The sequence below is a fragment of the Lynx canadensis genome, chromosome A1 (assembly GCF_007474595.2).
Source record: "Lynx canadensis isolate LIC74 chromosome A1, mLynCan4.pri.v2, whole genome shotgun sequence".
Classification (NCBI taxonomy): domain Eukaryota; kingdom Metazoa; phylum Chordata; class Mammalia; order Carnivora; family Felidae; genus Lynx; species Lynx canadensis.
The window spans coordinates 187,386,156-187,402,066 of record NC_044303.2 but is presented as its reverse complement, the minus strand read 5'-3'; the positions used below and the strand labels follow the sequence as shown (position 1 = coordinate 187,402,066).

Sequence of the window (15,911 nt, the reverse complement as noted above, 5' to 3'; positions counted from 1 at the left end):
GCAACATATACAATGAAAGCACCCTTAAAAAGTCAAATCCAACAAACCCACAAACTAACTCTACTTGTGCACATAATCCTTTAAGTATTGTTTGCTATGAAAAATACAAAGGTGAATGTCATTGCACATAAGGAAATGTAGTTCAATCAATCTCTTCAAAGCCTTGCTTTGTCTCCTAAGAATATAATCAGGATTTCAGAAACAAGAAAAGCTGGCAAAGGACCATTAATCCTTTAAAGAAATGAACAAATCCTTCTTTTGAAATACCCTATTAAATTCAGAAATAAACTTAAGGGAAATGTTGTAGAGACAGCTGACATTGTCTGAGAAAATCAACCTGTCTCCTAGCTTTATCTGTGCTCTATATTAGTATATTTGAATGACTCCCAATCTAACCTGCATCTAAGATACTTCTAATTTTGCTAGCTTTTCTATTTTGTGGTTGTCTTTTGATTAGATAAACTATAAAAACCTCTTTAGGTGTGCTGTCAAAAGCCTGTGAAGTGGGGGAAAAAAATCTCTCTCACTGACCTTTTGCCATTATACAAAATATGTATGGACCAGATGCTGTGTGGGGCTGGTAAGGGTCATGCTGCTCGCTTGCTTTAATTTTGTTACAACATTTGTTTCTGGATTTTCCACTCTTCTCTGGATTATTAACTCTATTTTAACCAACAAGAAATAGCTTTTTAGAAACACTTCTTGGCCACCACGCATGATAATGTTTAGTAGTCCCCAGTTTCTAGAAATGTCAAAATGGAAGACATCAGAGTTGACTCCCTGTGCTCAAGCAGAGACTGGCCAAATTGGTTACCAAGTCTCTGTCTTCACTCTGCCTATCCTGTTTGAACTACATGAGAACCTTCTAGAATCCAGTGGGAACTATCTTCCCATGACACACCATTATCACCTTAAGACAGGCATAGGTCATCTTCAGTAAGCATGTTTGCATGGCATTGCAGATGTTTCATAAACACAGTGCCATCTCAACAGCATGCCAACCTTAGAAATGAAGATGGGGAGTATCTGGATATGACCACTTCTCAGCAAAATGACTGGCAATGCTACTGAGCCCTCTCAGAATATCTTCTAAATAATTGCCCTCTATATAGGCTGCATCAGCAGATAAAGTGGAACACTCAGACAGTCTTGCCAGCATGTATACAAATCACTTGCATTTTAACTGGAAAACCACAAGGACCTTAGTGTATTCATTACTTAGCAGAAGCAACCCAAATGGTATGAAATGGACCACAGGATAGGCCAGCAACTAAGGTATTTTAGCATCACTTTTGTCCTGGATTGATGTGTTTTCCAAGTCCTACGTCAGGCTGTACAACTGGTTTGAGGAGGAATCTAGTCCTTGCTTCCCATGGGAGGCTATGTTTTAGTTCACATAATAAAGCCAATAGACGATGTTGAAGAAGGAAAAAACCACTGGGAAGAATATGCGGGACCACCGATCTATGGCATTCACATCAGTCAAGTCGGGGATGGTGATTTTCAGTTGGGAGGCACGTCTCCGCAGGCGGCTTTTCTTTTGTGCCACATGTCGCTCAAGAGCATTTCGGCCAAAACTATGCCTGGGTAACCCGGCTTTCCGATATTGGATGCTGGAGGCATCATAGGCCAACATTGTGCTCCTGGGGTCTCCAAGTCCCATCACAGCCTCAGATGTGGCCATTTCGTTTTTTATCTCAAGAGTGCTCAGTAAGATGTTCTCATGTGGGTCCATCTGCAAGGGAGAAGAATCGAATAAGATAAAACAGTAAGCCTTTATTGCTCCTAATTATGCAAGGTGCTAGGATATGTGATCTAGGTAATATTTATCAGAGTGTTAAGAGAACCGGCTTTGAGGCTACATTATCTAAGAAGGATAACGGACAAACAGATATCGCTCATCATCTGACTAAACCCAAATCAGTACATCATTTAGAGCCATTTGAGATCACTGAGGATCATCAGGCTATGAACTGAGATGAGAATGTAGCTTGATCAAGGCTAGTGTCTCACATTTTAACTATATCACAAATATCTTCTAATGGGTTTATTTTTGATGCTCAAAAATCAGAGGCACTTTGACGTTTGCCATTCTAATGATCTTCTTTTAAAAAGCATTGCAATTACCAAGTTGTTTCAAAGTGGCCACTCAAGAGATGAGGAAGAAAGAGGAACATACTAGCTGGGTATGTGGGTTTGGGATCCATGTGTCTGGGTGCATATCCTGGTTCTGCCACTTACTATCTAAGTGAACTTGGGTGAATTCCTAATGTGAATGGTGCCTCCATCACTATAAGCTATGCTAGTTTCAGTTTCTTCATCTATTAAATGGTATAATAATCCAACCTTAGAGCACTTCTTTAATAAGGTAATGATATAATAGATATAATAAACTGCTGCTACTACCACTTAGGGCATACAGAGAAATAGAAGGCGTGGCACTCTTTAAAGAATTTACAGTTCTGATATGAATAAATACAAAATTAAGCTGTTCTAGGTATGAAATAGTATTAAGGGATTAATTACTGAGTTATGCTCATGATAGTAGCCTAATTATAGATGAATTCATGCTAAAACTAGAACTAAAACCAGTAGATAACATTTGTTAAGCACTTGCTACATATACCAGAAACCTTTTCCTATAACTTCACTTAATTGTTTCTTAACACCCATGATTATGAGATATCACCCTAAATTTGCAATATCAATATAAATAGGATAAAAGAAGAGTTTTGAACAATAGAAATTCAGGCATCATGTGACTTGCCAAAATACAACAGAATTCAGAACAAGGGACTTGAAAATTAACAGCTGGGCAAAACTGTGCATGGTGGAAGGGTCAGTGGGGTGAGGGATTGACCTGAGAAGGAATGGAAGGAGGCAGGATTCAAGAAGTGAGTTAACCCAAAGTTGGCTGTATTAAGTTGAATTATGAGCCCAGGGAGTAGGAGGGTGTCCTGTAGATATGGTGACCTCTTTTATCTCTTGGATGATTTTAGCTTCTTGGCAAAGCTAAAAGGAAAGAATGAATACTGACACCATGATACCCAAATATTAAATGACTGTGATAATGTTTTTTTTGTTTTATTAAGAAGGGAAGATTTGTGTGTCTTATTTTTAAGAGCCTTCAATTGCTACAGATAATAAAACCTAGTTGCAACACATTATTATTAATAACAGAGTACATTTACTTTGATGGAGAATCATGATATACCAATTGCCAGTAAAGTTGTTGAAATATAAAATAAAATAAAAATGATCAATAGTAGATACTGATGATATATGGAAGCAAGGGATATAACCAAACACTTAATTGGAAGATAAAATGGTCTGAGCTTCATGAATTATGCAGAAGGCAAAAAGAAGGTTGCTAAGATTATACAGTAACAATTAGCTTTCAAATGTGGTTTAATGACCCTGTATTTTAAATTCAAATCTAAAATATTTTGAGAAACAGAACCTATAAAATATGCTAGAACCTAGTAATTGACCAATTAATCTCTGCCCACTGATTAGATTTTCTGTAGGTTTGGTATATGGTAGTATTTTGCTTAGTGGACATATTAAACAAATATATTCTTAAGATTAATATTTAAAGTTTATAAGATTTGGAAATGAAACCCAATGAATTTAGAAACACTTCTCTCAAGGAAGGGCCAGGTAATGGCTTTAGTGATGGATTCAATGGCCCTAGGGAAGAAAACAAATGTTTAAAGTCATGTCTCATGTACCAGGGCTTTGCAGAAACTGTCTAACTGAATGCTCACGACCATCTTTTTGAAAAAGGAATTCATTCCTAGGTTATAAAGTGAAGGCATCATCAAATGTCACAAAGTCGCACAGTTACTAAGTGATGGAGTTTGATCATTAGAGCACAAAGCTTGGGGGAGAGAAGTGTGACTTTACAACACTCAAGGAAAGTAAAGCGGATAGAAGTGGGGGAACATATCACTCTTCATTATTTCAGAGAGTGTTGTTATTTTCCCTTCTGCTCTGGGTTGTTTGCTCTTTTAACTACCTAGAAAATAACTGCTTAGCAAAATTCCTTTGGCCGCTACACATGACAGTTGTTCAGGAGTCTCCCCCTCTCTAAGCACCAGGATATTTGTTTTTCTATTGAGCAACTATGTTAAGAACAGTTATATACATCAGACTTGGCTGAGGTAAGAATACAAATCAATAATAACAAGCATTATAAAAATAATGGGAACAGTGGACTCTTAGTATGGCAACTTGTTCTAAGTTGGATAATTCGTCTGATTTTAGTGGGTTTCTGTTGTGTTATTTAAGAAACCCAAGATTTGTTAGATAATTCTTGAAGCTTTATAATTTATTTTTAATCAAAAATTTACAAAATATACGTAACAGGCACTAGTGTGTGTCTGGCGCTGTGCCAGGTGTTGTAGCCACAGTGGTGAAGAAGACAGCGGCTGCTGGTCCCTGTGGCAATAATAGCCTCCAGAAAACAAAATGGACTTGGAGTGAAAAGACTGGACTCCTGGTTGCCCTGTTTCTTATTTCTAACCTTGGAACAGTGATTTAATCCATCCCAAGCTAGTTTTCTTCAACTGTTAAGAATAAAGTTTTGGGAGATCAACTGACTATGCAGGAAGAACTTGGGAAGCAGAAGTGCTATGCAAGGTGATTGTCACGACAGGCTACAAATGCAGTGGGAAACATAAAGGTGCTAGCGGGCTGAGAAAACACAGCAAATAGCCATGCTTAAAAAAAGTATCCTGCCCTCACAGTGGATGTGGAATAGACATGAGTGATGAACTTTCCGTAGGTAAGCCTAATCATCTTGCCACTGCTGAAGATCTAATCAGGCTGAGGCTGCGGTTGGTTGCGGTAGGTGAGGCAGGCTGGACATCTGCATCAGCTTATAAAGTGTGACTCCTCAGTGTTGTGCTACATTAGGATAGTTGAACCCCAAACTTTGACTGCCTGCAGAGTCTTAATTAAGGTCATTAATAGTCAAGGTATAAATTAACTTCAATTAAAATACAAAACAATGAAAAGAAAAACAACAATCTTTTTTTCCCAGAAAACTCTTACCCTTAGCTATGGAGCTGTAAAGTGGAGAGGTATAAAGTACAGCCGCCTTCATTTCCAATTTATTTCCCAATTAATGGTGACATGGAGGAGGCAGCTCAAGCGGGTTGCAGTTTATTAGGCTGCACATTCAAGGGAAGCCCTGAGACACTGCTCTGATTACCCCACCTTGTCCTTGAAGGGCCAGTTTTCTCACGTTCTCCATAAAGCCTCCCAGATAATGCCAACCTTGTTTACTCACCTCCTCAGAAATTAGCTGCATCCCTCCCTTGACACTACGCCACAGCATCTGTTTGTTTACCCAACTTGCTGTGGAATCACCAGTTCTGAGAATTTTTTGTTTGTTTGTTTGTCTGTTTTGAATAGTAGCCTGATCAACACCTGGAAGCATATCTGTTTTCTTTTAGAAGTGGAAATATAGTGCAGTGTTTCCAAGTTCTAATTCTAGACTCAGACAATCCACATTTTGACTCTGGGTTGAGCCATTCACTAGTTTTGATTCCATGGGCAAATCATTCAACCTCTCTGAGTTCATTTCTTATATGTAAAGTGGGAGAAACACCAGTCTCTAGAGTTGTTTGAGAGGATTAAATAAGACAGCACACGCAAACCACTTAGCCCAGCTTTGCACATAGCAAGCACTCAGAAAAATCATAATTGTTCTTGCTTTTAAAAAGCAATAAATATTCATTAAATGCATACATTTGATCTTCCATGGCCATTTTTTTAAATGCCATCGACTATATAAACAAACCAGAGCTTTGAATTCATCAGATTATTTAAATTTTGCTTTGATTAGTGACTTCTGTAAAGTGCTGAGAACAATGCTTCATATAAAGTAAACACTATATTTTTGTTATAATACATAATACACTTATTAAGTATAATACATAAGTCTGGACTGAGCTACTTCTGAATGCTGAAGTGAGATGAGTAAAAGCTGCCTTTCATTTCACAGGTGGAGAGGGAGCACAGTATTCATGGGTTCACAGATCCACCAGCTATCCTCCTGACTGATAGGGAAAACAGCCCTCAAGCCAGTGTCAAAGAGGGAGATGTCTCCATTGCTAGTGTGGCAGAGCAAGGAAAGAGCCTGGTTTCTCTTTCCTCATGGCCCTACAACATTCCACCATAATGCTTGTCATTATGATCATCTGTTTAGTATTTGGCTGCCCCACCAGGCTATACTTCCTGGGAAAGGCAGAAGCAAGGTCTTTTTCTTTCAGTGTTGTATCCCCAAGCACTTGGCATGGTGCCTGGCACATAGTAGGGGCTCAGTAAGAAGTGATTAGATAGAATTAATTTTGTGACCTTAGTAATCCAATCTCTCAGTGAGTCATCAGTAAGGTGGATTTAATTTTGCAGCACCAGTCTGAAGATTGGAACTGCATGGGGTTACCCCCTGAATTCCTTTCTCACTCTAGGTATTCTCCCTCTATTTATACAGGTCTCTTGCTGAAGCAGTATGCTCAGGTGCCTGAAATATGGAAGGAGCATTTTTGATAGGGCCCTGGCTATTTACATGATGGATGCCCCATTCTTGTCTCAGAGAATGGAGCTTAGTGAGTAGCAACTAGAAGCCAGGACTAATCATTTTACATATTGACCTCTTTCAGTTATCCCAGTGGCCCTGTAGGGCAGGTACTAATCTCGTGCTTAGAAAATAAAGCACAGAGAAATTAAGAAACCTAACACAAGTTCTCATAGTGAATATGTGTTAGAGTAGGAATTATAATCTGGTCGTTGTTCGCCGTGTCATGCTGAGGCACAGCAGCATCCCCCAAGCCCTTGTGTACTCTACAGCTCATAAAAGAGGACCCTCTCAGTGAATGGTAGTCCTCTGGAGGCTTGCAAAATTTTCCTTAATAAGGAATGAATAAGAATTTCTGTCTTTAAATATGCCACTAAATATGACAGCTGATGTAAAATCCTATTAAATTCAAATGCTTTCACCTACGTATAGTAGACATCTGTGGTTTGATAGTTCACCAGCCCTACCAGGGACAAATTCTGTCTAGGAACCATCTCTCAGTATTTCCTTAGTTTGGCGGATGGTATAGTCTGTTTCAGAGGTTTCCAAACTTGAACATTCATCAGAATTCCTTAGAGGCCATATTTCATTTTTTTCTCATTGCCACGTAGTAATGGGGGAGGGGAAGAAAAAAAAAAAAAAAAAGGACGTTAGAGTGGGAGAGAGCCAAAGCATAAGAGACTGTTAAAAACTGAGAACAAACTGAGGGTTGATGGGGGGTGGGAGGGAGGGGCGGGTGGGTGATGGGTATTGAGGAGGGCACCTTTTGGGATGAGCACTGGGTGTTGTATGGAAACCAATTTGTCAATAAACTTCATATAAAAAAAAAAACAAAAAAAAAAAACAAAAAAACAAAAAAAAAAAAAATAAAAAAAAAAAAAAAAAAAAAAAAAAGAATTCCTTAGAGGCTCTGTTAAAACATAGAGATCTCGGGACCCCACTTGCAGCGTTCTGAATCAGTAAGGCTGGAATAAGGCTCAATGATCTGCATTTCTAACAAGCTCCCAGGTTAGAAATCACCAGCTTGCAGGTGATGCCAGGCTGCGAGGCTGGGGTTCACACTTGGAAAACTATCAGTCCATTGGACAGCAGCAGAAGGGCATGACTTCAAATAAAGAAGAAACAGAGGCCTTGAGACACAATGAAAAAGCTGAAGTTCTGACCACAGTCCACACCACCAAGCTGAAAAGCAACTTTCATACAGAGAAAACATATGTGACCTCCATTTATTACTTTCTGGAGATAGGAACTATACTAAAGCCTTCACACAGTTTCAATATTTAATCTTGACAATAAACCTATGAAAAAGTTATTTCTAATATTCTCATTTTAATAATGAGGAGATTGAGAATTCTGGATTATTGATCTGTCCAGAGTTGCACAGTTGGTATGTAATGTACTGGCACTAAATCTGTCTGTTCCAAGGTTCCTAATCCTCACACAACACAACTGTCTATCTTGAGACTGTCTTCAATTATGAGTTCTGTCTTAAAATGCCATCTCTTTATCAGGGTGTACTTAGGCGAAGACATTCCAGAAAATGAAGGGAATAGCAGTTGTCATGTGGATTTAGCTAATCTTTGAAATCGGGTCTCCACCCCAACCTTACCAGGCTGACCAAGTGGATTTCCTAATTGTCTTTTTCTTCACTTGAGCAGTGAGACACAGTAGAAAACACTAACCTGTCCTTTTTTTTTTTTTTTTTTTTTGATTAAGATATTAACAAGACATAGTTTCCCTTTAACCAGAAAGATCATGTACCAATCTCTACTGCTCTGGGAAATATAACAAAATATTTTTCAAATTTTCATGTTTTGGCATTTTTACTTACTCAAACACCCATGAGAAATTTGTTGATAGTAGTTAAAACAAGAGAGAGAAGGAAGCAAAAGTAAATGAAGGGGAAGAGAAGGAAGAGGCAGACTAGTGAATAAACTGTCATTCTCTGCAGATAAATTGCCTTTGCAAGAACCAAGCCGAAGGCCTTGCTTTAGTCCAAGCATCTACACTATTTGCTTTCTAGTCTTGAACTTTAACTTACAGGTGTCCATTCCTGACAATAAGGGTTTTTGAAGAGGCCCTATTAAACAGGCCAGTACGAATAAAGAAAGTCTCATGTTTCTCATTCAACAATCCACCATAAAATTATGCTTTACCTGGGGTTATTTTGCTTATCAATCAACAATTAAATGCTGAAATTTTGGGAAACAGAGTGATTTATTTACTCCAGCATTCCAGAGACTCTATGAATGATTCTCCGTGAATAACACAGTGTGCACACTGATTGAATCAGCTGTTCTGTTGGGTAGGAGGATGGACTTTTCTGCTGACCTAAGTTATTTCCCAGACTGACCTGTCTGTTGATGGTTTAAATAGGAGTAAATTCATGTTAAACATCTGGATTAAGAGCTTTTCTTTTCCTTCTTTCCATTCCTAATTCCAACATTTTTTTTTCCATCAAGAAACAGAACATGCTTTGGTTAACAGAGTTCCATTTTGCTTAAAAGGTATCACATTAAACAATGACGAATGGATCTTATTTTTATATAATTTGTTAATTCCAGGTCTAGTTTCAGATTTCTTGCTTCCTTTCTGCACCTTTCTCAGTGACAGGTGTATGCTCTGGAGGAATGTCCTTGTCCAGAAAAACAAATCACATTCCTCAGTGACCCAGCAGCATCGCATGCTTATCTTGGGAAGTGAAAATGGGGCTATTTTAAATCCCAGTTTACCACTCATATCATCAAGAGAAGAGTGAGAAATTGCAAAAACTCAGGAAATCCTAACTCTGCAATTTCCAATTACTGTGACTAGTATTGGGTAGGAGATCATGTTTTATCTTCCATGAAATGACACTGTGACCTGAGTAACTTGAAATGCTAAGGTAATGAACTGTTAACCACCTGGGAATATCCAAAGCACTTCTTTCCAAAGTAAAAACACTCAGAAATGACCTAACATGCATTCGGTATTTTAAGAGGTGAAAAAAAGTTCACCCAACCAGAACATGAAATGAAGATTCTAGGAGAGCAAGAAAAGGCCAATATCTTTGTGGAATGCCTCCACCAAAGTAAATGGGGAAATAGTAACCAAATATGGAGTTTAGATCTGGAACATAAATACAGAAGAATACTGCTGAAATACCCAGGTAGTTGTGGAAGGGTGGTCATTTTAAAATACAAACTAGTAGAAAAAAAGGGCTGAGATTTCTACTCTATCTTTTTTTAATTTTGTTATGCTATTATAAAGTGTTTGAAGACTTACAACCATATTATGAGGAATTAGTACTATCAGCATTTTGAAAACAACCCTTCCCATCAAAATGCAGAAATTTGTAAGTAGCTAAAATTTACTAAGTGGTAAAACAATCATTTAAATTTATGTTTGCAGATTGAAATCTTGTGCTTTTTATACCAAATATTTTCATATGAGGTGAAATACTTACAGTAAGGACATAGGTGGCTCTACTTATTGCTGTTTTGATTTTCAATTTTTAAATTCTCATAGGTAGGTCACATGAGTGTGTATCTCAAGGTTTGTTTAGTGAACTGTTTCACTGTTAAAGAAATCCTACTCTATAGTCACCACAATGTATAAAGATTCTGTTTCAAACACACACGTGCACACACACACACACACACACATCCATCTGGATAAATGGGTGAATCAAGTGAGTTCAGTGAGGTGTTAAGTTATTATTTCAAGTGATATAGAATTTTTTAGAGGAAATAAGAAGTATATCTCAGGAGCAGAAAGAGAAGGATATGATTTTTCTCATAGCCAAGGCTAGAAGATAAAGCTTTCATAAAAATTATGATTAATACAGGATCACTAGTGAGAAGACCTTCAGCAAGCATGAGCCATCAAATGAACTAATGCTTGTGCTCTTTTTGGTCCTTCTCATATGGGTTCCTGCCCCTCACAATACCTATAAGAAGAGTGGAAAGAACACTGACCTCAGCAGTGAGAGCCAGTTCTAATCTTGGATTGTTCTGGGCCTCAGTGTTCTTGTTCAAGGAAGTCCAGGTGGATTTAGGACAGCCTTTGCTAACCCCCTCTACCAGGGGGTTAATCCTCTGGCTATTACCAACTGAGCCCTCATTTCCCCCATAATGGCAAACATGTAAGCAGCGACTGTATCCCATTGCTTATGTGTCCCTAATGCTGACTGCTAGAGTTGGTACTAAGTATTCAGAATAAAACTTGCTAAATGGAATTACTAGAGGATTAGATTAAGTCTAGGATCACACATTCAAAATTGGCTAGAGAGATCATATAAAAGCATGAAGCAGATGTCATGGAGAATAGGAAAAAGTTGGCCCTGTAGTGAACTAGACTAAGAAATAGAGGGCTGCCTGCCTTAAATCCAAAATTTTAAGCTTCACTATTGTGGTCAAAATCACATCTAAGGGTTCAGCCCATGGGATGCTACATCAGTCATTTTAGATTTAATTTATAAAAACTTTGCCTTTAAGTTCCATTTAATCTATACTTATGAACTGCTTTATTGCCTTTAAAAATTATTAAATAACATAGGAATAATGCATAGAGAAATTCTGCCTAGCAAAAATCCTATAGTCCTGGAGTGTCCTTCAAAACTGTGATCTTGGGACACCTGGGTGGCTCAGTCGGTTAAGTGTGCGACTTTGGCTCAGGTCATGATCTCATGGTTGGTGAGTTTGAGCCCTGTGTCAGGCTCTGTGCTGACACCTCAGAGCCTGGAGCCTGCTTTGGATTCTGTGTCTCCCTCTGTCTTTGCTCCTCCCCCCACTCATGCTCTGTCTCTCTCTCAAAAATAAACAAACATTAAACAAATTTAAAAACTGTGATCTTGATCCAGTGCTAGTATTGTATTTGTTTTCCTAACCACATCGTAGCGCCTTGATGTGAAATTCTGCAGTATCTCTCTGTCTTTTAACTTCATAAGTAGCCTTCCTAATTTTTGTGGCTTAATCTCTTTCATTTCTTTTACTTTCACAGAATCAAATTTATTTATTGTGGAAAATGATTCCTTTCTATGTATGTATTAGTTTATGTGCAATTGATTAAGAATGGTATGCAAATGACAGATCATGTGTTTTATTTATTTATTTATTTATTTATTTATTTATTTTTAATTAATTAATTAATTTATTTATTTTTATTTTTTGAGGTAGGGAGGGGCAAAGGGAGAGGGAGAAAGAATAGCAAGCAGGCTTGCAGAGTGGAGCCGGATGCGGGGCTTGATCTCACCACCGTGAAATCATGACCTGAGGCAAAATCAATAGACAGAGGCCTAACTGACTGAGCCACCCAGGTGCCCTAGAGATCATGTATTTTTACAAATAATATTTGGATTGAGATAGAAGGATGGATGCTAAATTTAGGGGAAATGAGGCTACATTCAAATTGTTACATTTAATAATAATAAAGTACAATTAATAAAATATATGATGAATGGACTAATTTGTTTTGGAAGGTTGACAGAATTCTTTCTGGGTTCTTTCTAATTTAATAAATAAAGCTACTAGTTTCAACTAAAGTTGAAAGTCAGGAGTTGTTTTAATTGTATGGAAAAACATAAAAGATTGGAATCATACTGAAATTCTCTGAAGGAGGAAAAAGTGAAGGAAAGTGTATTCAAAGTCTACTAATTCTAATGGACATTTCTTCCATCTAAAGGAGGGACTTGTCTTGAATTACTATAGTTCCTTAGGATGAGTAGAATAGAGGCAAGTTTTAAATGAGCTTCTATAAGCACAGAGTCTTATTTTGATACATTTCAGAGAGGCAGATGTAAGAATTTGTCCATTTAATTCTGATAACTCAAAGAACTTTTAACACCTGGAAACTCAGGTCCTGAGAGATAAAAGTTTGTTCCAGTTCAATTTCCATTTGAATAATTGACTGAGGTCCCAAGCTGGAGGTAAACAATTGATCTAATCTTTTTATTAGCTGGTTCATACAACTCAATGCATTATGGGTGATGACTTGGTAAGATTTTTATACACACCATGTAACTCGTAATTCACAATTTCCCAACCCATTTTTAACTAATACCACAGAGGACATTTGTTTTGGTTTCCTCCCACAAGGCTGCAAACATGCCAGTCAAGTGTTTCTAATGCACAGGGTAGGGGGAGGAGGAATGGGTAGCCTTTAGCAAAGAAGAACTACATTTTCCCTGTAGGGCTTACACATGTTTTCAAGGGTGATGACAGTGCATGTCCCTAAGAGAGAAAAGGGGGGACTTTTCTAGCTAAATGCCCTTGCTCTTCATAATATTCCACAGCCCAAGACAGTGAGTGATAGATGCGGCAATTGATCAGGTTAAATTTTAAGACTTAATGGCAGGTTATGATTGGCTTAAAGGTTGTGTGATCCATAATTACCCTAGGTCATTGGGAGACTCATGGTTTTCTCTTGTTATTGGGTTTTGAAACTCACCCAACCTTGTCCCATAAGCTAATGAGGATGGGGGTAGGGCATACAGAACCACCCATTGCCATTGCCTCATTTCTGTGTCAGAGGGAAATTACCGTCTGCTTCTATCTTTCATCTAAAAGCAAAGAATTCAAGGTTTAATTTCTGTCCTCCTTAGTGAAGGCACCAAAATTTTAATGTAGTTAAAAATCTGATAGTTCCCTCTCCCTGGAAGATATTGACTCAAAAAGAGAATTAGACTACTTGAGAAAAACAAAAATAAACAAACTATATCACCTCCACTCATATGTATTAGAGACACTTATTCCCTCCACAGAACCTTACCCACAACCTCTAATTGTCTTTCATTTAATTTAGCTAAGAAGCCAGAAAGCTGATCTAATGTGGACCAGATGGGCAGGATTCCAGGGAACATATAGCAAAAGGGTAACAGAAAGAAGCAACATATTCAACTCCACAGAGATGCAAGGAACACAGCCAGTGACCTTGGCTTCTGCGGATTTAGAGTTTAGTTTGGTTCTTGAATGGCAGGGGCCATGAAAGTGTTGCTGAAATGGGTGCCTGGAACAGAGGTAGGCTGGATGGGGAGGGTATGTGGATTCAGTGATTACTCAATCCTCCGAGTGGGAGTGGAGACACATGTTTAAAATTAACTAGCACTGGATGTAGTAGCTGTGCTTAAAAAAATTGCACCGGTAGAAACCAACTCAGCAGTACTTAAAAGGGGGTATAGACAAAATAACTTACAGTGTGTAGTTTTAAGCATGTACCCACTGTATACAACAAAGGAAAAAAAACTGATGCTAAGAGAAGTCTGACTATAGAACAAATGTCTTCATAACAAATATGAATGGCAAATATCTAATTACAACAAAAGTATTTATAAGCTCCAGACCGTTTCTTAATAGAACATTACTATTACTGAATACTATGCAGCTGTTGGAATAGGACCAAGGAATTTCTAACATTTGTGTCATCAGATAATAGGGAGTAGGAGGATCCATATTCATCCTTCCTCACTCTTATATATCTTGCATCTTTCACAGTTCAGTTCAAATGTTCCTTCCATTGGGAGTCTTCCTTAACATACCCCACTCTGTCAGTTCCTCTGAGACATACTCTCATAGTAATATAGAAATTTCCTTCACTGCATTTATTATCACTTATGTATTATTTCCATAAATGTTTACTGAAAGTATATCCTCCCTTTAAGATGTGGTCCCTGTGAGGGCAAAGGGCATGTGTGGTAGGGACTCAAGAAGTATCTGTTGAATTAGCAGTTAATATTTTTAGTCAATATTTAGAATCGGGCGTATCTGTATACTACATTCCAGGCAGTAAGTTATAAATAAACATTCTATATGGATGACGGCATGTATTCCTCAGCACAGTCCTTTGCAGTAGGTGCTCTTATTAACTCTCATTTCATGGATAAGCCTGCTGAGGCTCTAAAATTTTAAGACACTTGCAGAAAGTAACACAATGAGTAAATAAGGGATCTGAGATTTGAACCCAGACAGTCCTGTTTCAGAGTCACCACATTTAAGGTTGATGGTACACGAGGACTTACACGTTCCCTGTAGAGAGTGAAATGCCCTATTGTTTTGAAGGGGGGACATTTAGGAAATATAAGTGTGCACCATTCATCTGAAGGAACAGTGACAAGAATAGGGCAGAAGCACTGGCCGAGTAAGAGATTAAGGCCTGAGCTCAGAGACGGGGAGGATAAATGTAGCACTAGGCCTTTATAAAGGGAGAATCAGGCCTATCAGCCATAGGAAGAGGAAGAAAGGGGAAAGATAGACAGGGGAGCCTCCTATGTCTACACAACATTACATTCAATAAGTGCCAAGTCAGACAGCTTGAGGGATCTCATCTTTTCCTTTAGGACCTTTCCTTCTAACTTTGATGTCATTTTAGGAAGAATCACTATGTGAAATGAGAGGGATTCATGTTAGATTTTATTTTAAATGTTTTTATTTTTGAGAGAGAGATTGAGAGAGAGACAGAGCATGAGCAGGGGAGGGGTAGACAGAGGGAGACACAGAATCCAAAGCAGGTTCCAGACTCTGAGCTGTCAGCACAGAGCCTGATGCGGGGCTCAAACTCACGAACTGCGAGATCATGACCTGAGCTGAAGTTGGACACTCAACCGACTGAGCCACCCAGATGCCCCATGTTAGATTTTAAAACAGGCTAGCACAGGGGTGCCTCAGTCGGGTGAGTATCCGACTTCGGCTCAAGTCATGATCTCACGGTCTGTGAGTTCGAGCCCCACCTTGGGATCTCTGCCATCAGTGCAGAGCCTCCTTCAGATCCTCTGCCCCCCTCTATCTCTCTGCCCCTCCCCTGCTCATGCTCTCTCTCTCTCAAAAATGAATAAACATAATAAAATAAAGTAAGACAGACTAGCACAGATATCCAAACTCTTTACCCCTAGACTCTAAGAACTCTCAGGGTAAACCTATAAGCATTCATCTTCTCTTGGGCTGAGGCATTAGTGAGCTCTGAAGCTATACTGCTTGAGATAGAAACACTCTGGGTTAAAGACAAGGTCACAAAGATATTTAACCTTTCTGAGCCTCAGTTTTATCAACTGTAAAATGGTTGTTTATCAACTGTAAAATGTAAAATCATTCTATGATATATGCCTTTTGGGTGACTGCAAGGATTTAATGAGATGATTCACAGTGCCCTATACGATAAATTCACAGAACAGTAACTTTAATTATAGAGTAAGTGGGTAAAGGAATTGAACTTGTGTTATATCACAGTCAGAAGAGGTTTAGGATGGTAAACCGGTTTCTGAAATAAAACAGCCTTGGAAGTGGTGACAGAGGATGACACACAGCATGTGCTCAATTACTCTTTAAGAAACAAATGAATGCATTCCCACCAACAGTGC

The 15,911-nt window shown here is 38.4% G+C and overlaps 1 protein-coding gene across 2 annotated transcripts in view; it reads right to left on the bottom strand.

Annotated features, from left to right (window-relative positions):
- Nucleotides 1-279: 279 nt before the first annotated feature.
- Nucleotides 280-15,911, bottom strand: part of GABRB2 (gamma-aminobutyric acid type A receptor subunit beta2) — a 238,274-nt gene continuing 222,642 nt past the window's right edge. For both annotated transcript variants that reach the window (XM_030328030.1, XM_030328039.1), the window contains one exon: nt 280-1,735. In XM_030328030.1, coding sequence (XP_030183890.1) covers nt 1,388-1,735 — 348 coding nt within the window. In that variant the 3' untranslated portion in view covers nt 280-1,387. The remainder of the gene's footprint in view (nt 1,736-15,911) is intronic.